Source organism: Leuciscus leuciscus (genome assembly GCF_965113295.1).
Source record: "Leuciscus leuciscus genome assembly, chromosome: 2".
NCBI lineage: Eukaryota > Metazoa > Chordata > Actinopteri > Cypriniformes > Leuciscidae > Leuciscus > Leuciscus leuciscus.
The window spans coordinates 55,237,079-55,265,075 of record NC_138726.1 but is presented as its reverse complement, the minus strand read 5'-3'; the positions used below and the strand labels follow the sequence as shown (position 1 = coordinate 55,265,075).

At 34.9% G+C, this 27,997-nt stretch overlaps 2 protein-coding genes across 6 annotated transcripts in view; both read left to right on the top strand.

The window, feature by feature from the left end:
• The first annotated feature begins 20 nt into the window (after positions 1-20).
• nit1 (nitrilase 1) lies at positions 21-7,141 on the top strand. Its single transcript, XM_082148781.1, has 6 exons — positions 21-330; positions 1,636-1,866; positions 1,957-2,060; positions 3,158-3,294; positions 4,792-4,917; positions 6,559-7,141. The coding sequence occupies exons 1-6, from the start codon at positions 272-274 to the stop codon at positions 6,817-6,819; spliced, it is 918 nt and encodes a 305-aa protein (XP_082004907.1). The 5' UTR covers positions 21-271; the 3' UTR covers positions 6,820-7,141.
• Positions 7,142-8,137: 996 nt separating this feature from the next.
• Positions 8,138-27,997, top strand: part of clcn3 (chloride channel 3) — a 61,836-nt gene continuing 41,976 nt past the window's right edge. For 3 of the 5 annotated variants that reach the window (XM_082162344.1, XM_082162341.1, XM_082162345.1), the window contains exons 1-2: positions 8,138-8,287; positions 22,211-22,386. In XM_082162344.1, coding sequence (XP_082018470.1) covers positions 22,227-22,386 — 160 coding nt within the window. In that variant the 5' untranslated portion in view covers positions 8,138-8,287; positions 22,211-22,226. Of the gene's footprint in view, positions 8,288-15,756; positions 15,894-22,210; positions 22,387-27,574; positions 27,931-27,997 lie in introns of those variants that run through there. The other 2 variants (XM_082162342.1, XM_082162346.1) reach the window with 2 other exon arrangements.

The window sequence follows — 27,997 nt, the reverse complement described above, 5'->3', positions numbered from 1 at the left end:
TCTCTGTCCTTCTAACACAGTCTATGCCTTCTAATAGTGTATTATTTTTGGATCAAGACACTCAGTTTACCCAAACATAAACTATAATATGATGCAAATGACAGGGTTGTTCTTTTAATTCACATTCGTACTCTGTGATAGAGCCAGTTAGGTCGTGCGGAGTTAATATGTCAGCTGTACAGTTAGTCATTGGCTTGGCAGTGGATGAAACGGGCTCAAAGTGCAAGCTGTGATCAACAGAGGGCCAGCGAGCTTCATTCACCCGCTGCCGATGCGTCTGTTCGCAGCTTCTCTTGCGGCTGCGCTGTTGACTGTGCGAGGACAGGTCAGGTGAGTGTTTCTGCATGCTGGTTTGTGTCATTTAAAACTTCTCAGGGTCTTGCATTTTAATCCACATCCTCTTTATTGTTATTTAAATGTGCATGACGTTCTGATGAACGAGATGTTAGGTATAAATAAAAGGTTTTACTTTATTTGTTGTAATCGCAAAATAAATAGACCGTATAACTAGTCTTGTGACTTTGCTGAGTAGTTATGGTTTGTCCACATTAAGGCGCAATTGAGATATTTAGTCTAACCATTATTTGGAATAATGTATTTAGTAAAGGGATAGTTCACCCCAAAAATGAAAATTCTGTCATTATTTATTCACCCTCATGTCGTTCCAAACCCGTGAATCTTCGTTCATCTTCGGAACACAAATGAAGATCTTTTGGATGAAATCTGAGAGATTTCTGTCCCTCCATTGACCAATATTTTTGACGCTTCAAAAAGTTCACAAAGAGATTGTAAAACTAATCCCTATGAATTGAGTGGTTTAGTCCAAATTTTCTTGAGACACGCTCGCTATATATGACGAACAGATTAAATTTAGGCTTTTATTCACATATAAACATTCATCAACTCAAACATCAATGAGAATCATTCTCGTGTTACGCATCACGTTTGAACTTCTGCAAGAACCAATGAGATTCATTCTCGTGTTACGCATCATGTTTGAGCTTCTGCAAGAACCAATGAGATTCATTCTCGTGTTACGCATCATGTTTGAGCTTCTGCAAGAACTAATGAGTTTCATTCTCGTGTTACGCATCATGTTTGAGCTTCTGCAAGAACTAATGAGATTCATTCTCGTGTTACGCATCACGTTTGAGCTTCTGCAAGAACCAATGAGATTCATTCTCGTGTTACGCATCATGTTTGAGCTTTGTTCAATGTTTATATGTGAATAAAAGCCTAAATTCAATCTGTTCATCGCATAAAGTTATCGAGTCTCTTCAGAAAATTTGGACGAAACCGCTCAATTCATATGGATTAGTTTTACGATCTCTTTTTGAACTTTTTGAAGCGTCAAAGTGATAGTTGCGTAGCTGTCAAGCAACAGAGGGACAGAAAGCTCTCAGATTTAATCAAAAAGATCTTCATTCGTCTTCATTTGGAACGACATTAGGGTGAATAATTTATGACAGAATTTTCATTTTGGGTGAACCTCTCTATTAGGGGGTGACACTTGTGATCCTTTCTCTGCGGTCAAAACAGAACGAACACAATAAGTGTAACAAAAAAAAAAAAAAAGATTATTATTAAATGAACGTGCTATCAGGATGATTGATTATTAAATGATTGTTTTGTCAGGATGTCGTCATCACTTCCTGTGGCAGCAGTTTGTCAGATGACCGCCACCCCTGACAAAGAGGCCAACTTCAGCGCTTGCAAGCGATTGGTTGAGCAGGCCAAAGAGGGCGGGGCCAGTATGGTGTTCCTGCCGGAGGGCTTCGACTACATCGGCTCGAGCCGCGAGGAGACGCTGGCGCTCTCAGAGAGTCTGGACGGTGACATCATAACCCGCTACACACACCTGGCCAGGTTAGTTAAAGGCCCACTGGTGTATACAGTAGCTGACTAACAAATATGATCCAGAAGTCGTTGTTGATGAGGTGCTTGTCTGTGGTTAAGGAAGCTGGACTTGTGGCTGTCTCTGGGTGGATTTCATGAGAGAGGACATGACTGGAAAACAGACCGCCGCATTTATAACAGCCACGTCATCATCAACGGACAAGGTGCTTAGTCTTACATATGGTATTTGTGAAAACATGTTCTAGTTATATTTCTCCCCAGAATCAAAATACAAAATTAAGCCTTTTTTACGGTCATTACAATCTTTGCACTCTGACTTTTTTGTAATTCTCAGATGAGGTGATTTGTTACTGATATACAGTTTTGTAAAAATATTATTAATTATTATATTTTATTAATTATTAAACAATATTAAATATATTATATTTTCTTATTTATAAAAATACTGTTATGAAATGATTCTTATAAATTAAAAGTAGAGAATACTACAATGATGTTTAAATTATATTACTATTATATTGGAATACTAGTTGCATATATAAATATTGTTTTTTTTGCATTACAGTTATGATTATTTATTTCTATATCAGCATTGGTGCCTGTTTTCATGGCGAGATCAAAATATTTTATAACAATTAAATACAATAATTTAGGGTTTTAAGTATAATTTGTTGATAGGAAAATATTTTCACAATGCAAAAAATAAATACAAATTCTCGTAATGTAGACTTCGTTTCAGATTTAGTTATTTATTTATTTTTATTCATTTTTATGTGACTATTAAAGAGATTTTTTTTTAAATCTTTTATTTAGAAAAATACTGTAATACATTTGTAATACAAATATTTTTGAATAATTATCTTTAAATATAGAAAATACTACCATTATATTTAAATGATAATTGAAACTTTTTATAAATGTTCTGCATCACAGTAATAATTATTGATTCGTTTAATTATTTTTAATGAATTAAGAGCCAGGACATTTTTTTTTATATATATATAACTCAGATTGTATTCGTCTGAAAGAAGAAAGTCATATACATCTAGGATGACTTGAGAGTGAGTAAATCATGGGCTAATTTTCATTTTTGGGTGAACTATCCCTTTAAGTGGTATGAATCTGAATTGGCCAAGTATGCAAAACATACAAGGAAAGGCGTCCCACATGTATATGCAATGTATTATAATAGTTGCAGATAATATATGAAATGACACTGTAAGTAGAAGCATGTATAATACGATGTGTGTGTGTGTGTGTGTGTGTGTGTGTGTGTGTGTGTGTGTGTTCCTGTGCTCAGGTGAGGTCGTGTCGGTCTACAGGAAGGCTCATCTGTTTGATGTGGAGTTGACCAGTAAAGGCGTGTCTCTTAAAGAGAGCGCTTTCACAGTGGCGGGACCTCGACTGCTCCCGCCGGTCCAGACGCCCATCGGGAAGGTACAGCAGCAGGAACAGCGCACAGGCTTGATTCTCATGCTCACGCAATACGTTTACATGCAACCAAATAATCCGTTAGTAGGGGTGTAACGATACCCTCACGTCATGATTCAATACATATCATGATATCAATAATATCACGATATTATTGCGATACTCCAAGACAAATGGTAAAAGGTTAACAAAAATATTTACTGTTGACTAAAATGCTAAATTTGATATTATTGTGCGTGTAAATGAATAGGCTTGGGCTTGGTGCTGGAAACCCAATGCACAGGACAATAGAGACACCAGAATAATATTCATGATTCTGAAGCTGAAAATAAAATAAAATAAAAATAAAGTCAAGTCAAGTCAAGCAGCTTCACAGTATTAAATTAAAATAATACAACAAGGTTTGTTTCAAGTGGAATTTATTGATTGATAAAATTAAATTAAATAACCCCAAAATATCCCCAACTGAGCAAGCCAAAGGCAACATAAATACAGAATTATTATAGACGAACATGCTTGCACTCTGTCACTGACTAGATACATTTAAAATAATGTGTTTTTAATGGTAGCATCAGACATTTGGCATTATCAGGACCCACAAATATTCCCCCATTGCATTATTTTACATCATATTCAACATTATAGACAGTAGTTTAATGTAGTACTGACACTAAAACTCTGAAAACTTTAATTTTTTCTCACACAGTAATTTTCATTTTGGGTCGAACTATGCACAAATTCAATACATATTGCCACTATCCATGATATATATTGTTGCATTTTTGTATTGTCATATATTGTGACACGATATATTGTTACACGCTTATCCGTTAGTAATCGGACTGGCGGCTCAATCGGCCTGAAAAGCGTTCATGTAAACGCCTTAATCGATCCGATTGAGCTCGATCGCAATGAAATTTCGATCGGATTGAAAGGGTTGGGTTATTCCTTTTCTAATCCGATCGAGAGGACATGTAAACACTTGATCGGCTTGAAAACCGAAACTGAAAGGACTGCGCATGTGCGATGATGTTGTAATGGCGTAATGTCTTGTGGAACGAGCTGCTCTTCCTGTTGAATAAAGTGTCATATAAATGAGTGTCCTGTCATTTTAACATTCTCCTTTCACTCAGCGTCTGTGAAGTGGAGCAGGACAACGTCCCACCAGTGCTGGTTTCAGACTCTCATCCACAGACGACTGGTTTTGGCCATTTTTAAAGCGTTATAAAATATGAGCAGCGGCACAACGGTTCATATTTACTCCAAATTAGGACCAGAAATGGGTAAATATTAAAGTCTGCTGTTTAAAACAAATAAAGAACCAATGTAGGAGACTGGTTATTATGTGCAAACAGCAGGAAACTCTGTATATTCGTGCAGTAATTACGCACGTCAAGCCGATCACGTGTTTACGTTCGTGTAAACACTACGTTCGGATTCATCAAGCGGAATGAATTCAGTCCGATTTAAACAAAAGTTGTGCCATTGTGCTGATATGTGCAGGTTGGTCTGGGCGTCTGCTACGACCTGCGTTTCCCTGAGCTGTCGTCAGCGCTGCAGAGACACGGAGCCGAGATCCTGACCTTCCCATCAGCCTTCACTGTGGCCACCGGAGCCGCGCACTGGGAGGTGCTTCATCAGCTTATTCATTCTGACATTACAGTAGCGGTTTAATTAGGAAAATAATGATTTCTCCGAATTTAATTGCATCTTATTTTGATATCGTTTCTTAAAGGTGCACTGTGTGATTTTTTAGCGGCATCTAGTGGTGAGGTTACGAATTGCACCCAACAGAAGTTACGGTGGCCGACAGGAAGTGATGTCGTCGTCTGAGACAGCAGAGAGTAGCCAGTTCAGCAATGAGGTTTCTTTACAAAGATAAATTAAGAAATTATGTTTACTTTATTATTCAGTAAAACGACATGTTATTGCGAATATTATTGTTACTTGTTCATCATTGAGTCAGTGTTTTATTCGCTAACATTAGCTATAGCTTTTTTGCACAAAGAACAACATAGTGACGAAACTGGTATGTCCGTTCAGGGCCACTGTAGAAACATGTCGATGTAAGGAGACCCGCGGTGTGTGTAGATAGAAACGGCTCATTCTAAGGTAATAAAAACATAACGGTTAATAAAGTAAGGTCTTTATACACCACTGAAAACATAGTTATGTATATGATATGGCATTTCTGTCAACAGATCCTCCTAAATATTACACAATGCACCTTTAAATCCTAGTAATCGGTTTTCAGTTGATGCATGAACAAAACTTAAAGGAACACGCCGACTTTTTGGGACTTTAGCTCATTCACTGTATCCCCCAGAGTAAGATAAGTCCATACATACCTTTTTCATCTCCATGCGTACCGTAACTCTGTCTGACGCACCCATCGCTAGCCTAGCTTAGCACAAAGACTGGAGGTAAATGGCTCCAGCTAGCATACCGCTCCCAATAATGACAAAATAACGCCAACATTTTCCTATTTACATGTTGTGATTTGTATGGTCACAGCATGTACAAATTACAAGGTCACATGAGACATAGACATCTTCTAACCGTATACATACTGGGAACTATATTCTCAGAAGGCGGAGCACTGCTACTTGGGCGGAGTGATTTGCTCGCAGCGCCTGAGAAGCCCCGTGGTGAGGAGCAGAGAGTTCGCTCAGAGTTGGAGTAAATCACTCCGCAGAAGTAGCAGTGCTTCGCCTTCTGAGAATATAGTTCCCAGTATGTCAGAGACACACACACACACATACAAGCTCTTGAAGCTCCGCCCTCTGTGCCGGGAGCAGCAGCTCATTTGCATTTAAAGGGACACACAAAAAATGGTGCGTTTTTGCTCACCCTCAAAAAGGGACAATTTTAACATGCTATAAAAAATTATCTGTTGGTTATTTTGAGCTCAAACTTCACATACACACTCTGGGGACACCAGAGACTTATTTTACATCTTGTAAAAAGGGGCATTATACCACCCCTTTAACCAAACATTACTCGTAGCGCCTGCCATCCATTTTTGCGACAAGTTTTGTGCTGTTACATTGATAACTTAGGGATATAAGAACTGTTGCCAAACATATAAAGTTAGATCCAAATAGCAACCTTTTTGTTTTTTGGCCGGGCAGTGTATTTTATTTTTCTATCTGCCTACCTACTAATATATATATATTGAAAATCAGAATTGAATTGCAAGCTTGTGAATCAAAGTGTATTCTCTCAGTGAAGTTGTTGCCAGCAGACGCACTGAACCCGCTGTTCTCTCAGGTGCTTCTGCGGGCGAGAGCGATCGAGACGCAGTGTTTCGTGCTGGCGGCGGCTCAGGTCGGATCTCATCACTCCCGGCGGGCGTCTTACGGACACGCTCTCGCGGTGGACCCGTGGGGGGGGGTGATCGGGGACTGCGGGGGGGCAGATGTGGGCGTAACGCTGGTGCAGATCGACCTGCAGACGCTACGGGACATCAGGAGGGACATGCCAGTGCAGCAGCACCGCAGAGACAAGGACTTTTACTGCAGCTTGGACTGAAACACCTATTTATCAATAATACACACTGATGCATAGTAATGATAATTCATGACTTATTAATAAATTGGACCCGGGGTGGATTAATGATTTGACCACTGTGGCGTTCATTAGTCCTGTTAAGCTGTCGTTGTGTTTCTGGTGCCACTGGGAAACTTCTCCTCAATCTCCAGTTGATCAGTTTTACTGTAGCGCTTCAGTCATTAGTGAAAGACAGTGTAAAAGTTGATCTGATCATGACATATGGGCTAGAATAAGGCCTAATGTCTTTCTCTTTGAGAGATAAATGAGAGCAAGCATTTAATAAAGAGAAAGTTATGTATCATCATGCCTTTTTTCTTGAGTCTTTGGCGAATCACAGCAGTACTTCACTCTAAAACAAGCATGTTCGGGTTCTGAGCATATAGTTTTATATGGTTATATTAACTGAAATTGAAATCCTGATGTTAAAACTGCTTTTTAATGCTCTTTTTTATTATTATTATACTATAATATTTTTTATTATTTTATAATAAATTGTTTGTTTTTATATATGTATCTTTATTTCAATGTATTATTCTTATTAACTACCCTCTTTTTGCCCCGTTTGTTTCATTTTGATTATGTAATATTTTATATTAAATTAATTTTTTGTCATATTTTATGATATAGTACTATCATCAAATTAATTAAACTTTGCGTTATACTTTATATTACTTTAGCATTATTCTTATTACTTGTTCAATAATTTGCTTTTCACTGCCATTAATTTGATTTTATTATAATTGATTTACTTGCTTTAAAATAGCATTATTGTAATTTACTTAATATATTTTTCATACTTCATAATTTTTCTATATTATGAATCTAGCAGGTTGCATAACTAGATAATTATTATTATTATATATTTCTATTTCTTTTTACCTTTGTTACAATTTATGATTCTTATCAACTTCCTTTTTTATTGATCTATTGTTTTCATTCGTTTTATTATGTAATTATGTTATTTTATAATAAATGAGTAATATTGTAATACCAAAATATAGATTATTATCAAAAGTTATATTATACTACTATTTTGTTTCTATTTTTGAAGAATTTCAAAATAATAATCCTTATTAAAAACCCGTTTGCTTTTCATTTTCCATTCGTTATTTTTATTATATATTTTATTATTAATTTAATATTTAGAGTAATTTTAATTATATTTTGAGTTAGGTTATTATATATTTTATTATATATATTTGTTACATTATGAATTTAGTAAGTTGCATGTAAAGTCACATTATCGATTCTCCTCTCTGATGATGGAGGAGGCGGAGGGGAAACCGGAAGTGATTGTGAACACGTCAGTGACACAGGAATGGGCCAAAACAAGCATCAGCAGAGCAGGATGACAGCCCGTTCCTGAGAGGAAACATGTCGCTGTGTGTGTTATTTGTGCTGGTGGGATGATTCGTGTGTTCAGAGGTTGTTTCGAGGCATTGCAGAGGTAAGAGCGTCACATCTGTGCGATTACAACAGCGCGCGAGACTGTCACTCATCACCACAGCATCACATTCACTTCAAACGCTTCGTTCACAAGCAGCTGCCACTTATTTTGATCTGTATTTCCATGCAAACTGGTTCATGTGTGCTGTTTTACTGATATACCCATGCATGTGTATTTTAATGATTGTGTGAACTGAATTCACAGGGGTTTTTTTCATCCAGTCCTTGAATAGAAGTGTGAGATGCGCGTGAGGTTTTCTGCCCGCTACTTTATTAAATGCTGTGGGTTTATTTGAGCTTTTGCAGACTGATGCATGTGTTTAAATGACACGTACATCTCTGTGCTCATAAGATAGAGCTGCACACACACATATTCAGGCTTTTCGTGCTTCTCAGAAACATGTGTTAGTTTCTGTTCAAACTGTGTTTGTGTTCTAGTGACACTGTTTGCTGAGACTCTGATCATTAACATGCGTGTCACTGATGATGTTGAGGCCCTGTTGCCTTCAGTCATGAGAATGTCTCTCAAAAACACAGAATTAAGCTTTTGGCTTTGTGCACAGAAACCCAGTGTTTTGGCTTTGTACTCTGCCAACATCACATGCATTCATGAGTTTGTTAGAGGAAAAGTTCACTGTATCTGCATGTCTTTCCAAAAACTGTATGACTTTCTATGGAAGCTGCTCTCCGCCACAGAAATAAGAGATAAAAAAGGTAATTGTGACTTTTTATCTCACAATTCTGACTTTTTGATATAAACTCACATTTGCAAGTTATAAAGACAGAACTGCGTGATATAAACTTGTAATTGTGAGTTATAAAGTCAGAATTGACATATAAACTTGGAATTTGGTGATATAAAGTCAGAATTGAGACATAAACTTGGAAAAGACGCAGTTATGACACCAGATACTGATTAGATATCAGTGAAAATGTAAAAAAAAAAATGGTGAGTTTGAGTTATAAAGTCAGAATTGACATATAAACTTGGAATTTGGTGATATAAAGTCAGAATTGAGACATAAACTTGGAAAAGACGCAGTTATGAAACCAAAATTTTTGATACCAGTGAAAATAAAATAAAAATTGTGAGTTATATAGTCAGAATTGACATATAAACTTGGAATTTGGTGATATAAAGTCAGAATTGAGACATAAACTTGGAAAAGACGCAGTTGTGACACCAACATTTTAGATACCAGTGACAATTGTGAATAAATTGTGAGTTATAAAGTCAGAATTGAGAGATATAAACTTGAAATAGTGAGTTATATAGTCAGAATTGTGTGAAATAATGTCAGAATTGCGAGATATAAAGTTGAAATTGTGAGTTATATAGTCAGAATTGTGTGAAATAATGTCAGAATTGAGAGATATAAACTTGGTATTGTGAGTTATATAGTCAGAATTGCGTGAAATAATGTCAGAAATGCGAGATATAAAGTTGAAATGAGTTTACTTAAAATTTTGTTCTTATTTTTGAAGAATTTCAAAATAATAATCCTTATTAGAAACCCGTTTGCTTTTCATTGCCATTAGTTATTTTTATTTTTGGTGTATATTTTATTATTTAATTAATATTTAGCGTAATTTTAATATATTTTGAGATAGATTATTATGTTTTTTTTTTAAGTTGCATGTAAAATCATATTTGAAATCTCCTTTTGCCAGTGGTGACGTGCCACATTGACATTTTTGTCTTTATTCATTGGCATAAAGAGGCCAAAAGTATTGAACAGAAAGGCTGTGCACATTTAATGTATAATGCCAAGCTTCTCCGGTGTGATGATCTGTCCGCTTCCTTCTAAAAACAAGATGTCTGATGTCAGCAGTAAATCCCAGCGTATTCCTCTTTCGTGATCAAACGTCTTCCGGCGCTGAGAGGAACTTCTGAAGAGGGCCGTTCACTGATCAGTTTCCCTCTTAAAAATAAAGGCTTTGGTTTTGCAGCGATAGACGAAACATGTTTGTTTCCTTTCAGTGAAAGGTTCTAATTAGAACATTCTAAATCTCTAAAGAACTTTTTGTGGAATGGAACGATTCTGCATGGAACCATTGATGAAAATCAAGAACTGTTGTTTTTAAGAGTGTATGCGAGTCACTTTCCATGTGCCGAATCTGCCGATAACCCATTTCTCAGTCGTGTTGACTGTGATCTCAGCAGACGCTGGCACATGTTTGCAGTCAAAGCAGAGACAAACTCAACATCAGTGTTTATATTGCATTTTTTGATCATTGTAGAAGATATAATATCCATACAGGATGTTTGTCTGCTGTACATCTGTCATCTTTACTGGCATGTTGAGTAAGTGCTGGTCATGCGAATCTGAAAACGCTGATTCATCTCTAAGCAACAGTCACCTAGGCGATCCTTCCATGACAACAGAGAGAGAGAGAGAGAGAGAGAGAGATGATGAAAGTTGTGTAAGAGTGTTTGTTTTATGAAACAGTTACGTTTTATTCAGGACGTAATCATTTAATCCGCAGGGAGCTTGTGAACAGATCCGGGAACAGTGGAGCCAGACTGCACCTGAAACACTGAGTAACTACTCACTAACAACCGCTTAGTATAGATTGATCTTAGTTTCAGTAAGTCAGCAGTTTTGGGAAGGTGTAACCCGGCTTGTTCGACGTGTGGTTTGTGATGTTTCAGTTCACGCTCCTCTCAGGTTCATCTGACGCCGCGCTTCATTCACTCTCTGTTTACACACTGACATCACTTCGTCGTTGCTATGGTGACCTAACGGCTTGCTGTGAGATGGAGATTTTTGCTGATGTGTCAATCACCCGTGTGCCAGGGTCTAAATCAGGACCCATCAGGGCTGGCCGACACACTGCCTTTCTGAAACGAAACCTGCCTGGTTTTTAAAAAAATATATTTTATTTTTTTAAAAACAACAGCAATCTAAATATTGTATTTAAAAATAAACACAAATTTGGTTGCAATACAATAAATAAGATAATAGATAAAGTTAATAGATAAATAAAAAGAAAATTAAATAAGTCAATAATTGTTTAAATAAATAATACATCAACAGTAATAATTAGTAGAAAATTTTATAATTACCTTAATATATAATATAAAAAAATATATATGTATTATATTTATAATATAAATGTTTTAACACAATGCGAATAAAAAAAAAAAGTTTTTTTTAGATATTTGATTCAGTTTTGATATTTTACTAAATTGTGTGATGCATTATGATGAGGTCTGGAATTTGGCCATGATTCAAGAGTATTTTGGCATAGTTAAGTTAGTTTTATATTCTTTTTTAATTCATATTATAAAAAAACAAAAAACTGTTATTTTTATTAAATAATAACAAGCAATTCGAGTAATTACAATAATTTATGATATTCAGCAATCAGCACATGATTTTTTCTAGGGATGCACCGATATGAAAACTATTATATAAAGAAGAAAGCCGATAACCGATATATTGACCAATAAATCTAAATCCAAATTTGAAAAAACCTGAAAAAACAAAACAAAAGTCTCACCATTCAATCCATGTCTCCAGCACACAATAATAATGTTCTCATGATAATTTTATGTAGCCTATATGACTGCACATGTTGCACTGAACTGTATTTTCCTTTTTTGAATTGATTTCAATCATATTTCAAGTAATTCAAAACCATAAAGTTGATCAGAGCACATCTGGAGCGTCTCAGCTGGAGGAAATAATACATTATTTATCGGCTTTAATACATCGGACAACTTTTCTTATCGGGCCGATAACGATAACATTAAAACATTTACATGTATCAGCTGATACCGATATGGTGCCCGATATATTGTGGATCCCTACTTTTGACTTTTTCATAATAATGCACCAGTGCACTTAATATTTGTCCCTCCTCTTGTTGAATGAGTTGTTATTGGCTCTGTGATTCCCTCCCAAACCCAGAGAAAAGGCTCTTGGATCTCATAAAAAAACACTCAAATGAAGTAAATAAATAGAATTTCTCCTTCACAGAGCAGCTCTTGTTCTCCTGTCCGGCGGCCAAAGAGCAACTCCATTCCCCAATCTCATGATTTGTCTGCAAAATTCATTCATTCAGTAACTAAGCACAAGCACACATTAAAGGGAATGAAAAGCATGAAGTAAACAATATATTTATATAACACCATTTATTTATTTATTACAATTATAATGTTTATTATTATTCAAACCTTTATATTTACTGTTAATTAGTTTTTAACAAATTATTATTTAACAAAACAAATATTTATATTTATATTATTTAGCAACATTATTATTATTATTATTATTATTAAAATGTTTATTATTATTTAAACTTGTATTAATTAAATCTTTATTTTTATTAACAAATTATATATACATACATACATACATATATATATATATATATATAAAAACTAGACAAACAATTTTTAATAATAATTATTACAAACAAATAATGGTATTTTACAACAACAATAATATGACAAATGTATTTTTTTATTATTAATATTATTATTATTTAGCAACATTAATAATACTTATTATTATTATTATTTATTTAAAAATTGTACTATTATTATTATCCTGTATGAATCAAATATTTATTTATTAACTAATTATTATTTACAAATATTATAACTTAACAACATATACAGTATGTATGTATATATATATATATATATATATATATATATATATATATATAATATGTTGTTAAGTAAGTTTTGTTGTTAATAGGCCTATATACACACAATGAATACACAAACAATATTTAATACTAATTGTTCTTGCACGAAAATAATGGCATTTATTAATAATAAAGTAATAAGTTATACTTTTAATTAATTAATTAATTATATATATATTTTTTAAATGACTTAAAAGTAAAAATAATCATTTTCGCATCGCACTGTCTTCATGTCACTTTGGATTAAAAGTAGAGTTTCAAAACATGCCTCGATGCGCCCGGACTCTGCTTTTGTTGTAAAGCTGGTTAATTATTTCCATCGTTATTATTAATGATTTCAGTCCAGCAGAGGCTTGTGACTGTAACTCGTGGACTCGTGATTCATCTTAGAGACAGAGAGAGAGAGAGAAAATAGAGAGAAGAGAGATAAAAAAGACAGAGAGAGAGAGAGAGAGAGAGAGAGAGAGAAAATAGAGAGAAGAGATAAAAAAGACAGAGAGAGAGAGAGAGAGAGAGAGAGAAAGACAGACAGAGAGAAAGACAGAGTGACAGTGAGTGTAAAAGTATTAGAACAACAGTACGAAATCTTTCAAATCAAAAACACTGAGATCCTGACAATCAAGAACTCTGTCATCAATATCAAGAAGCTCTTACAGCAATGAAGGAGTCGGTGAATACCAGGACCTTCTGGAACATTTGGAACTCTCTCTAGGAATAACAGGGAAGAACACGCTCTGGAAATCTGTACAAAACACCTGAAACTAGTCTTGCTTGAAATGAAACAAAAACCAAATTAGAAATCCAGAATCCCCTGGATTTCCCATCAGATAGACTACATTAAAACCCAACGAGGCATTGATGGAATATTAAACGAAATGATCAAAAACACCAACGACGAATTCAATCTGGCATGAAGGACTCTTCCTGTAAAACTGCTGAAAAATGGGATTGAAGGGAAAACTTTTGATTTGATCAGCAACACCATGGGCCCTATTTTAAGGATCTAAGTGCATGGTCTAAAGCACAGGGCACAAGTTCAGTTAGGGCGAGTCCGAATACACTTTTGCTAGTTTAAAGACAGGAAAAATGGTCGGTGCTCCCGGTGCATGGTCTAAAAGTGTTGTCCCTATTCTCTTACAGAGTAATGGGTGTGTTTTGGGATTTACGTGCGTTAAACCAATCAGAGTCTCATCTCGCATTCCCTTTAAATGCCAGTTGCGCTCGCGCCATGGCGGATTCGCTATTTACATGACGGAATTTGATAGTGGAAAGACCGAAGCCGTCTCCAGAGCGCAAACGGATCCGCTCGTGCGAGAGGTAAAAGTGTGCAAGCAAACCATCTACAGGACAAGCCGGATTCCACCATATCTTTATGTACACAATAATAATCGTTTACATTGTAATCCTTCTATTTTTAATATTTGGCATGTTTGTGTGCTGCTGCTGTACGTCCCAGTGTGTAATAAGCAGAGTGTGTGTGTAATAAGCAGAGTGTGTGTGTAATAAGCAGAGTGTGTGTGTAATAAGCAGAGTGTGTGTGTAATAAGCAGAGTGTGTGTGTAATAAGCAGAGTGTATGTGTGCTGTGGACCCGCCTATAGGCGCACATTACTAACGCGCTCTTTAAATAACAAAAAAAAACTGTTCCATTGACTTTAGACTCTAGGTTTTGTTGGTCAATGGCTCAGTCTATTTCTGTTGTCTCAAAATAGCAACGGGCCAACAATGCGCCAGAACACACCTCGTTCTCAGACCAGCACCAACAGAGGGCGCAAATGCATTTGCTATTTAAACAACGTGGCGAAGGACGTGAAGATGATAACTGCGTCGGGCTGAAACTAGTAAAAACACTTGCATCGCGCCAGGGCCCCATTTATAAAAATAATGTTTGCTGTCGCACCAGCAGACTCAGGAAGTTTCTTCCCCTCCGCGATCAACATACTGAACTCTAGATTAAAATGATGAACACTACATCCAACCTGGACCTTCTTAAAAAAAAAAGAAATTTGTTTGCATTCTACATTAACATACTGCACTCTTACAAAGGTCTCTTATTATGCCTCTTTTGCACTTTCCTTTCTTCCTCACGGTGCCATTTTGCACTGATGTCGTCACTGGCCATTTACATTACGCACTTTCTGTGTCATACTTCTCATTTGCACCTTGTACTGCATTTTGTAATATATTGCACTTGGTGTAGTTTTTTAGACTGCATTGAGCTGGACTCTGCATCTGTGTCTTTTATTTTGCTCTCCTTTTATATGTTATGTTTAGATTTATTAATTTATATATATTTACTGTTTGCACTTCTGGTCAGATGCTAACTGTGTTTCATTGGCTCTGTACTTGTACTCTGCACAATGACAATAAAGTTGAATCTGAATCTGAATCTAAATCTAGGGAACAAACAAACACAGAATTTTTCTCTCAAAACCGAGGAGTCAGTTTATAAAAATGGATTGTATTTATTTACTTATGTATGGTTTTTAAAATGTTTTTTTATGTATAACATAATCATTATTTTGTTCGTTGCTCATGTAATTGCAGTAGAGAGAGAGAGAGAGAGAGAGAGAGAGAGAGAGAGGAGAGAGAGAGAGAGAGAGAGAGAGAGAGAGAGAGAGAGAGAGAGAGAAGAGAGAGAGAGGAGAGAGAGAGAGAGGAGAGAGAGAGAGAGAGAGAGAGAGAGAGAGAGAGGGAGGGAGGGAGGGAGGGAGGGAGAGAGAGAGAGAGAACAGAGAGAGAGAGAGAGAGAGAGAGAGAGAGAGAGAGAGAGAGAGAACAGAGAGAGAGAGAGAGAGAGAGAGAGGGGGTTGAACAACAACAAACTAGCGTGAACGAGGAAACACAGAAACACTGAGTGCGTTTGGTAGTCGAGAAGGAGCCTGAGAAACTTGAGTCTCATAATGAAGCGGACGGCTGTGGCGTTATGAGAGTTTCTCTGGAATAACTGTAAGTCACGAGCTTCCTCTGTCTATTTTTGTCCCTTATTTGACAACTTATTATAGTGTACCACTACATCTAATATCAAATATCATTTTGAGTGTTATTTTCAGAGGCTGACTTTGTATTGTCAGTGAATGAGTGCAGTGTTAAACAGTGAGCATTGCTCCTGACTCACAGGGTTTAATACAGTAAAGTCTAGTGTACTTGTACTCTGAATGACACACACACACACACACACACACACACACACACACACACACACACACACACACACACACACAGCGTCTGAACACTTGCTGCTGTCATTTACCGTGTTGTTTTCACTCACTCTCTCGGTGTGAATATACTGCACTCTGTCCAAATAGGAGGCAACACTGAAACATTGCTTGTTTGTTTATTATTAATAATAGTAAAGCCTGCATTTATTTATTATAATAATGAAACCAACATGGCTTTCATTTATTCATAATATGTATTTATTAATAATAATAATAATAATAATGAAACTGGCATTTGTTTATTTATTTGTTTATTTATTTATAACAACGACTAATAATAATGAAAGCTGCATGTCATTCATTTATTCATAATATCTATTTATTATTAATAATAATAATAACGAAACCTAATGGCATAAAATTATTCGTAATACCTATTTATTATTATTATTAATAATAATAATGAAACCGGCATTTATTTATTTATTTGTTTATTTGTTTATTTATTTATTTATAACAATGAACTAAAGCCTAATAATAAAACCTGCATGGCATTCATTTATTCATAATATCTATTTATTTATTATTATTAATAATAATAATAATAATAATAATGAAACTGGCATTTATTTATTTGTTTATTTATTTATTACATCGACTAATAATAATGTAACCAGCATGGCATTCATTTATTTAATAAATCTGTTTATTATTATTTTTCCTCAAACCTACACTAATAGTAATATTTATTTATTATTTATTAATAATAATGATAATAATAATAATAATAATAATAATAATAATAATAATTAATGGAGGTCTAGGAATGATCTTTAAAAAACAAAATGAAGGAAAAAGTTATACATTTTATAATTATTCAAACATAAAAATGGAAATATATCATGTTGAAATATTTTGAAAGTTTACAACATGACGTTTTATGTTTAAGATGGACAGATTAAAGGAAATCATGTTTTAAAATGTAGTTAAATAAAAAATAAAAAAACATTAATAAATCCTGTGTATAAATACAAATGTTTAATATGTATTTAAATGTTAAATATGTTAAAAACATATATGTATTATATGTTTAAATGGACAAAATAAAAGACAAAAAAACGAATTTCATGTTTTAAAATGTTGTTAAATAAAATAATACAATACATGAATCATTTAAATGTAGATTTGAACCATTTTGAAAGATGTATTAATTAATTGTTATACTAGTTAATTTAACTACATTTTAAAACATGCATTAAACGGTTTTATAAAACGGTTAGTTCCAATTCTTTATTCTGATTGGTCAATAGATATTCACGAACGCGTCTACGACCGCATCACCAAACGGTTCTATGTATCACTACACAAGACATATGTTTGATCTCATTGATATTGTTCATTGAAGCGAGAGTAGAGTATTGTGAGAGATCGAGTAAGCGAGTGTACCTGCATTTACTGTAGATAGAGCATTTTCCTTAAGCTCAGTCCTATATTCATTATAAAAAAAAATCAGTTTGAATGTCCGCTGCGAAATCTTGTCCTTTTAACCGTTATGGGGTTTCCCGTGCCCTAGTCATCTGTCAGTTGCATCTTGCTTTTCCGTGTAGTCCTTTCAATGTAAAAGTCTTCACTGACTGACTCGCTCATAAGACAGTCTTTGCCGCCATCTAATGGTGAAATACTGTATGTAACGTCTGTTGCTGTTTACGGTCAGGGACTATTTTTTCCAGCGGAAGGAAGGCTTTTAGTGATTTTACTTTTTATGAAAGTTGCATAGAAACATATTTTTCGGCTTTAATATTTGTATTGTGTGGTAACCGTTTTATAAAAGCAATAAGGTACTCGAGGCGTGTGCTGTATTGTGAATAAGTCATGATTTAGCACAGCCTTGAGTAGGCTAACCTTACCTTATTGCTTACTAATGTAACGTTACGTCTATTAATTCGTCGATTTAAAATGGCGTTATTTCCATTTGTATGTTTGCCTGATAAATTGATAACTTATTCCTGCATTTTATTTTCAACTGTCCTCCACGCCTGATTTGTAAAGTGCTTGAAGTGTGTTTGTGGTGAGGGAAGTGTCATCAGTGTGTTGGTTGAGGAGCTCAGTCTGCTGAATCACGTCACCTGACTGTCTGCTCTGTGTGTGTGTGTGTGTCTTCTCAGGGTGTTGTGTTGCTAAATGGAGTCTGAGCAGTTGTGTAAGTGGGTCAATGACGTATAAGGATTTTCAACAGGCCCATTTTAAAATACAAAAAAAAATAATACCTGTTGCAATTGTTCAAACATTAAGGATGTTGTGTACACCTAAATTCATTTAAAAAAAAAATATTTAAGTGATTTTAGTGTTTTTTCATCTAGATGAATTGTCCGTAGCCTTAAAAAATGTCATGTGGTGCGACCGTGATTTATCGTAAAATTAATTAATTTCCTTAACATGCTTAAACATTTTTTTTACAAGTTCTTAGTAATTAAAGTGTTTAGAAACCAAGTATTTGCATTTCTTTTGAGTTTTTGTAAATAATGATCTAATTTTGTGTTCTATAATTTCTGAGTTGCCTTCTTAAATCTAGTTAACAGACTTATTTTTCCTGTGAATCACATAAAACTGATAGAAATGTTTTTAAAATTTACTAAAGCGTACTGTATCAGTGATTCATATTGCAGCCACAGAAATAAGATATTTTATTTTAAATTGAATACAGTGATTGCTTTTATTGGTCGTACCACATGATAAGTGGTCGCTCCAAATGACACGAAGACCTTATATAGTTAAAAATCTATTTAAAGAGATCAATGAACAATACATTTTATACAAAAAAATAGATTTAAACCAGATTTTATACAAATTTCACAGAATTTTCCTGAACATAAACATTTTATAAACATCTTTTTTTTATAAAAATCACATCACAAACACAAGTGCACCATTTAATTTAACTTGACTTAGAATTTCTTTCTAACAAATAATAATGTTATAGATATAAATTATTTCATAAAAGTATTGTATACAGGTAACATTTGGGGTCAATAGTTTTTTAATACTTTTATTAATCAAGGACACATTCAGTTAATAAATGTTACGAAAGATTCTATTTCAAATAAATGCTGTTCTTTTGAACTTTCTATTCATCATATAATCCTGACATATAAAATGTATCACAGTTTCCACAAAAATATGAACATTGATAATAATCAGAAATGTTTCTTGAGCAGCAAATCATTAGTGACCCTGGATCACGTCACCAGTCACAAGTCGCACAGGGTATTTGTGGCAATAGCCAACAATACAATGTATGGGTCAAAATTATCGATTTTTCTTTTATTCCAAAAATCATTAGGATATTAAGTAAAGATCATGTTTGATATTTTGTAAATGTCCTACCGTAAATTTATAAAACATTTATTTTTGTGAGTGAATATAGCAATATCGCAAACATAAATGGACAACTTTAAAGGCAATTTTCTCAATGTTTCGATTTTGTAGCACCCTCAGATTCCAGATTTTCAGTTGTATCTTAACAAATCTGTATGTAATCTTAACAAATCATACATCAATGGAAAGCTTATTTATTCAGCTTTAATATGATGTATAAATCTCAATTTAAAAAAATTTACCCATGTGACATTGACCCATTGAGTGGTTTTGTGGTCCAGGGTTACATATTAGAATGATTTCTGAAGGATCATGTGACACTGAAGACTGGATTAATGATGCTGAAAATTCAGCTTTGATCACAGGAATAAATGACAGTTTACTATATATTCACATAGAAAACAGATATTTTAACCTGTAATAATATTTCACTCTTCTCCTACCAAGGTACTCCGCTCTTGCTGCAGGGTCAGAATGTTTTTGCTTGGCAGTGGCATCTGGTAAAATAGATTAAAATAGTTTTAAATAAATAAATAGGCAATAATAAATACACTACTAATAAATGCATTATTACTAAACTGAAATTACATGCTCTAATTTTTTGTTGTTGCATTTTTCTCATATTGTACAAAGAGTAAACATAAACTGTCTGAAATATATAAAAAATTTCCCAAATTGCATAAAAATCTATTCCAAATGATACTAAAGTAAAGTACTTTTTTATATACAAACGGTCAATTTCACATAAAAGCATAAAACTTAAAAAATCTAGGACATATATCTATCATGGAAAACAGTCTGCAGTGGTTGGACCACATGATATTTGGTTGCACCACATGATATTTTCTAATTCAGTCAAACTTTACAGGCACAGAATTGGCCACCTAAACAAAACAAGCTAGCTTCCCAAAAAAGGTCACTATGAAATTTATAATAAAAATATATATTTGTAGAAATAACTTTAATATTAAATTTTTTTTGAGGTCATACCACATGACATCCAAATGTGGCAACTACATACCAACCATTACAGAGGTTTATTTTTTCCCCAATTTGAGAGAATTACAAACCTGCTTGCTGCTTCCATGGGTCCTTGGTAAATTGGTATATGATGTAACTTCCTGTGTTTGAATAGTTTTCTACATAAAAGTCCCAAAATGGTAGTTCCTTGATGGTCGCACCACATGATATTTCATAAAATGGACATCATCGGAGTTTGTTTGTATATTATGATGAAAATATAAATACAAATGCTTTGAATTTTTTTAAAGGATTAGAAAACATTTAGGAAATCATGCCAAATAGTGCAGAAAATAAATCTGAATAAATTCAGAGTAATTTCAAAGACGTTTTCAAAAGAGAAGTTATGGCTGGACGGTCGCACCACATGATGTTTTGACACTTTAAAAAAAGTAAAAAAAAAAAAAAAAGTTAAGGTTTTTGATGAATTAAAGGGATAGTTCACTTTGAAATTAAATGTTGGTATGTTTTAGCTTACCTCAAGGGCATCCAAGATGTAGGTGTCTTTTTTTCCGTAGTAGTTTCAATTTTGATATTTTTAAGTCAAACCGTTCTTGTCTGTCAGTCATATAATGCAGGTCTATGGTCACTGTCTCAAACAGCATGCACAGAGTACAAATTAAACAATTCCCCATCGTCCAAATTAAACAATTCCCCATCGTAAGTACACATTGATGGCCTAAGACACGAAACGAGCGGTTTGTGTGAGAAAACGAACAGTATTTATATCGTTTTTACCTCTTGTACACAACCATGTCTAATTGATCTGAGGGCGCTGGCGCATCCTGGTGTGTGACGTGTACGCAGACTGGTGCATAGATATATACACTAGATGTCGCCTTAAAGACATTCGTTCCAATGAACTGCCGTAGACAAGGCGACATCTAGTGTATATATCTATGCACCAGTCTGCGTACACGTCACACACCAGGATGCGCCCGCGCCCTCAGATCACTTGGACGTGGTTGTGTACAAGAGGTAAAAACGATATAAATACTGTTCGTTTTCTCACACAAACCGCTTGTTTCGTGTCTTAGGCCATCAATGTGTACTTACGATGGGGAATTGTTTAATTTGGACGATGGGGAATTGTTTAATTTGGACTCTGTGCATGCTCTTTGAGATAGTGACCATAGACCTGCATCATATGACTGACAGACAAGAACGGTTTGACTTAAAAATATCAAAATTGAAACTACTGCGGAAAAAAAGACACCTACATCTTGGATGCCCTTGAGGTAAGCTAAAACATACCAACATTTAATTTCAAAGTGAACTATCCCTTTTAAGTGAGTACATACATGGGAGAGGTACTACAAATATACAGTATCTTTTTATGCATTTAAACCCGTTTTTGCCTGAAAAAATGCAGTCGGACAGAAAATGTAGGCGTCACGTCATTGACCCACGTGTGTGTGTTCTCAGGGTGTTGTGTTGCTAAATGGAGTCTGAGCTGTTGTGTGTGTGTGTGTGTGTTCTCAGGGTGTTGTGTTGCTAAATGGAGTCTGAGCAGTTGTGTGTGTGTGTGTGTGTTCTCAGGGTGTTGTGTTGCTAAATGGAGTCTGAGCTGTTGTGTGTGTGTGTGTGTGTTCTCAGGGTGTTGTGTTGCTAAATGGAGTCTGAGCAGTTGTGTGTGTGTGTGTGTGTTCTCAGGGTGTTGTGTTGCTAAATGGAGTCTGAGCAGTTGTGTGTGTGTGTGTGTGTTCTCAGGGTGTTGTGTTGCTAAATGGAGTCTGAGCAGTTGTTCACCAGAGGCTACGGCAGGAACAGCTACAACAGCATCACGAGCGCTAGCAGTGACGAAGAGCTTCTCGATGGAGCCGGCGTCATCATGGACTTCCACACAACAGAAGACGACAACCTTCTCGACGGGGACGCGTCTCCAGGTAAACCTACACACTGCACCTACATACACTCATACACTCCTCCATACATTCCTTCATACACTCCTACATACACTCCTACAGACGCCGCCTTACTTATGAGACTGAGGGTTATAGTGTTAACACTAGGGATGCACCGATATGAAAATTTTGGCCTATACCGATAACCGATAATTTTTTATATTTGAAAGCTGATAACCGATATATTGGCCGATAAATCCAAATCCAATTTTTTTATATGATTTTTTGAGAGACTGATTACAAAAACAAAAGTCTCACCATTAAAAACCATGTCCCAAGCACACAATTATAATAATGTTCTCATTATAATTTTATGTAGCCTATATAACAGACTTGTGCTGCACATGTTGCACTGAACTGTGTTTTCCTTTTTTGAAGTGATTCCAATCATATTTCAAGAAATTCAAAACCATAATGGTGAACAGTGCACATCTGAAGCTTCTCAGCTGAAGGAAACAATCCATTATTTATCGGCTTTAATATATCGGCCAAATTTTCTTATCGGGTCGATAATGATAACATTAAAAATTAACATTTATCGGCTGATACCGATATGGTGGCTGATATCGTGCATCCCTAGATCACTCCTGGTATGTGTTTTGGTCGATCGGATCACAAGTGGACGACACTAAATACAGCTGTAAACGGGTCTAAACGCTTTGAGCTCGTCCACTTTCCAACACTTCCAGAGGAAGATGAAAACACATCCGACCGGATTGCTTTCGTAGTGTAAACACTCGTGTGATCGAATGTGTTCAAACAGCCTCAGAAGCTCGTCTGCTCTCCGTCTACTGAACTAATGAGAGACATTATGAGAAGAGGTTATACAGACGGGGTTTAAACTCTGTCGACTGGAGAACCAAGTTTGGTTTGAAGATGAAAAACGTATCAAACACAATGTTCTCTCTCCATTCCTGATTTCTAACACACACTCACGGCGTTCGGCTGATTTCTAACACACACTCACAGCGTTCGGCTGATCCTGAGTCTGTCAAAGCAGAAACTAAAGCTGATGATCTCCGTGTGTTTTCCAGTTGTCGTTCATGTGTAAACAAGCTTATTTTGTGCATTAGATCGAAAGATCTGAAAAAACACAAACATTTCCCGCCCATAGACCCTCCCCTCGAAGAAATCAGGACAGAAGTGGATGAAAGTGGACAGAAGAGATGGATTAAAACACCAGGAGTAAACGGGAATGTGTCTCCCTCGTCTACTTGTGATCCGATCGACCAAAACGCATCTTAATACCAGGAGTAAACAGAGCTTTAGTCAGTGTTCACACTTGTCATGTCTGGTTGGATTAAGCCTAACCCTGGTGTGATTGCTCTGTTAGTGCGGTTCATTTGAATAAGTGTGAACGCTGCTGTCCGAACCAAACGAAAAGAGGAGTCTCGATCCGCTTCCAAACGAACTCTGGTGCGGTTCGACTCAAACATGAACACAACACGGACCAAAGACATCTAATCAAACCAAAAACAGGATGTGATGTCACAAGATGCGACCCTAAAAGGACAGAATGCTCAAACACACCTGTTTTCTCTCGTCTTCGGCTGCGTCCTAAATCACATGCTCTCTCGAGTAGGTACTTATTTTGAATAAGTTTCACGGCCAATAAAAAAGTGTGTTCTATATAGTGTGAATGTAATCCAGACGTTGTCGTTATCATGTGACCTGCCAGCGTCACTTGTGTTCACAAATCCTCTCCCGTGGCCTCATGGGACAGTAAAGTGTCCATCGTATGCGCATCTCAGAATCTCTCTGGAAGAAGTGGGTCATCCGGGGACTTTTGCCTATTCTTTTATGAGTACAGTGACCTCAGACGTGTAAACGCGCGCTCGATGGACGTGTTCGACTGTTGCGCTCGCGTCTCGCTTCTTTAGCAGCATATCAGTACAAAGAAGAAAAACTTCATAAGATGTGTAAAACACATCTCTAGACTTTGCACTTCTTCCTAATTCCACTGCCCTCATCTCGCATTTTTCAAAACAAAACAGTCGTAAAATAAAATTTAAAATAATTGTATATCTTATAGTTAAATATTACTATAGTAATATTTCTTATTAATTTTTTTTTTTACATATAACACCTGGTGTTTCTGATCCGGTCAGTTCCTGATGGACAACCTGAACTCACTCTATTTGTTCATGCTGGATATTCAGTTTCAATCAGAAATACACATTTTACAAGTAAAACGCGAACCCTGTCATGTAGAAATAAGTGCTAATGATTGTTGTTTTCTACAACATTATGTTAATCGTGTCGGTATAAGAAACTCTGCGTGAACGAACCACAGCTCAAGTGGTTATTATTATCATCATTATTATTATTATTATTATTATTTTTAACAGACACCTCTTAGAGTTATGATGTTCACTCATGTTTTTGTAAGAAGTCTCTTCATGCTCACCAAGGCTGCATTTATTTGATTAAAAATACAGTAAAAACTGTAATATTGTGAAATATTATTACAATTTAAAATCAGTGTTTTCTATGTGAATATATAGCAAAATGTAATTTATTCCTGCGATCAAAGCTGAATTTTCAGCATCATTACTCCAATCTTCAGTGTCACATGATCCTTCAGAAATAATTCTGATATGAAGATTTGAGATTTGAGATTATTATCAAAGTTGAAAATAGTTCATATTTTTGTGGAAAACTTATTTTCAGGATTCATTGTAAATATAAAGTTCATAAGGACAGCATTTATTTGAGATGGAAATCTTTTGTAACATTAAATATGCATTTACTGTCGTAAAAGTATTTATTTATTTCTCTTGAGTGGAAGTGTGTTGGGTCAGTGGTTCCTGCTATTGGGTTTCTGACTGTATAGGACCCAGAGCTTCTTCTGTGAGTGTGTGTGTGTGTCTTTATCAGAGCAGTGTCTGAAGATCATGCCTGAAAGTTTCTAAAGCGAGAGCTTTACATACAGAGGTCTTATATGAGTGTGTTTTCTGCATGAGATCTGTTACTCATTATTCATGAGTCTGGCAGACCTTTGTTGAATGGACCAGCAAACACAACAAGAGTCTGTGAAACAGGGAGGTGTCGCATTTCATTCAACAATCTCTGCCCTGTCAGACTCTCTCAAAGACAGTTCCCTGTCCGACACGGGCCGGCGCTGAGGGAAGCTTCGGGGAAAACCGGCTCAGGATCTGGGGGGAGGAAAATCGAATTGCAAGTTTTCTGATAAAAAGTGAAATTGTGGTTTTTAAAATGCGATTTAAAAAAAAAATGAAAGAAGAAGATACCAGGTTTGCTGTGATTGTTTGTAGCGCTGCACAATTTGGCGACTATATATCAATATATATCAATATGGCTTTATTATAATAATAATAATTATAATAATAATAATTATAAATAATAAATAAAATATAAAATTACTAAATAAATACAGAATATGAAATATTACTATTGTAATATTTAAATAAAAAATAAATATTTAAGAAATACACTGAAAATATACAGTGCTATGCATAAGTTTAGACACCCATGCTAAAGTTGACTAAAAAGACGAATAAAAAATCATCTTTTGGAAATTGAACTTAATGCCTTAATTTAAAAAATGAGGAAAAATCCAACCTTTAAGGACACCAGTTTTCTTTGTGAATGAATAATGTATCGTAAATAAATAAATGTTCTTCCTTAAAATACAGGGTGCATAAGTCTGGACACCCCTATGTTAAATTCCCATAGAGGCAGGCAGATTTTTATTATTAAATGCCAGTTACTTCATGGATCCAGGATACTATGCATCCTGATAAAGTTCCCTTGGCCTTTGGAATTAAAATAGCCCCACATCATCACATAGCCTTCACCATACCTAGAGATCGGCATGGAGTACTTTCCATAAGATCATCTCTCAATGCAAATCAAACCAGCTATTAGGCTAACTGAAATAAAACCATGCCAATCTCTAGGTATGGTGAAGGCTATGTGATGATGTGGGGCTATTTTAATTCCAAAGGCCAAGGGAACTTTATCAGGATGCATATTATCCTGGATCCATGAAGTAACCGGCCTTTAAAAATCTGCCTGTCTCTATGGGAATTTAACATAGGGGTGTCCAGACTTATGCACCCTGTATTTTAAGGAAGAACATTTATTTATTTACGATACATTATTCATTCACAAAGAAAATTGGTGTCCTTAAAGGTTGGATTTTTCCTCATTTTTTTAAATTAAGTTCAATTTCCAAAAGATGATTTTTTTATTCCTCTTTTTAGTCAACTTTACCATGGGTGTCTAAACTTATGCATAGCACTGTATATATTGTACTTTACAACTGTAAAATTATAATACTAATATTTATGGCTGTTTTAATTTCTTCATGTATAATTTGAAAAACATTTTGTTAGTATATATCAATATGGATGTAAAATAATAATAATAGTAATAATAATTATTATTATTAAATAAAATAATAAAATAAAATAAGAGTATTACTCATAATATTTCACAAAAAAATCGAATAATTATGAAATACAATATAAAACATAACTTTTATTTTATATTACAACTGTAAAATTACAATACTAATATGTATGGCTGTTTTAATTTAATTTCTTAATGCACAATTTGGCCCAACTTTCGTCAGGATATATCAATATTGATATAAAATAATAATTATTATTGTTGTTATTTTTAATAAATAATGGATACTAAAACAAAACACTGCAAACTAAATTAAATTGTTACTATTGTAATATTTAATTGTAAAATAAAACATTGCATTTAAAAAAGAAAACAATATAAAACATTACTTTTATTTTGCATTACAACTGTAAAATTACAGTAGTAATATTTATGGCTGTTTTAATTTTTATTTCTTTTTGCACATTTTGCCCTAATATTTTGTGAGCATATATCAAATATAACATATATGGATAACATAATATATACTACAAAATAAAAATATTACTATTGTAATATTTCACTGTAAAATAAAATAAAAATTAGTATTTAAGAAAAACTACAATAGTAAATATTTTATTTTACATAAAAACTGTAAAATTACAAGACTAACCTTAATGGTTGTCTTTTAAACATTAAATCATCAAGCTTTTATCCTGATACCCTTATGTTTAGGCATGTTACTACTTTAATAAAGAGCTACTTTATTAAACGATGGGAAATCAGGTGTAAAACTGGCATGACTGAAGGTGACAGTCAGACTGGAAACGTGGATATAAAGAAATGCCACATGGGAACCAGTTTAACTGCCCTGTCACCTTGAAGGCGGCGTTCCAGTAAGTTTGGACTGGTATCCACTTCCTCCGGTTGTTGCTGTGTGTGAGTACGTGTCAGTTGTGTGTTGCTGTTTATAACCCCGGTGTGATGAAGAGGGTCTCTGGCGCTTCACACTCACAGGTGTTCGGTTTCAATACTCCGCGTGTGATGATTTCTGAAGCAGAAAACACTGACAGGACTGAGGCGCTCTGATTTACACACCATAACAAAGCCTATGGGTGACCTCATCACATAGTCCAGAGCTGTTGCCTGGCAACAGCAGGATTATTGCTAAAGGTAAATGGTGATTGTGGGGTGTGTGTGTGTGTGTGTGTGTGTGTGTGTGAAGGTCTACTTTTTTGAG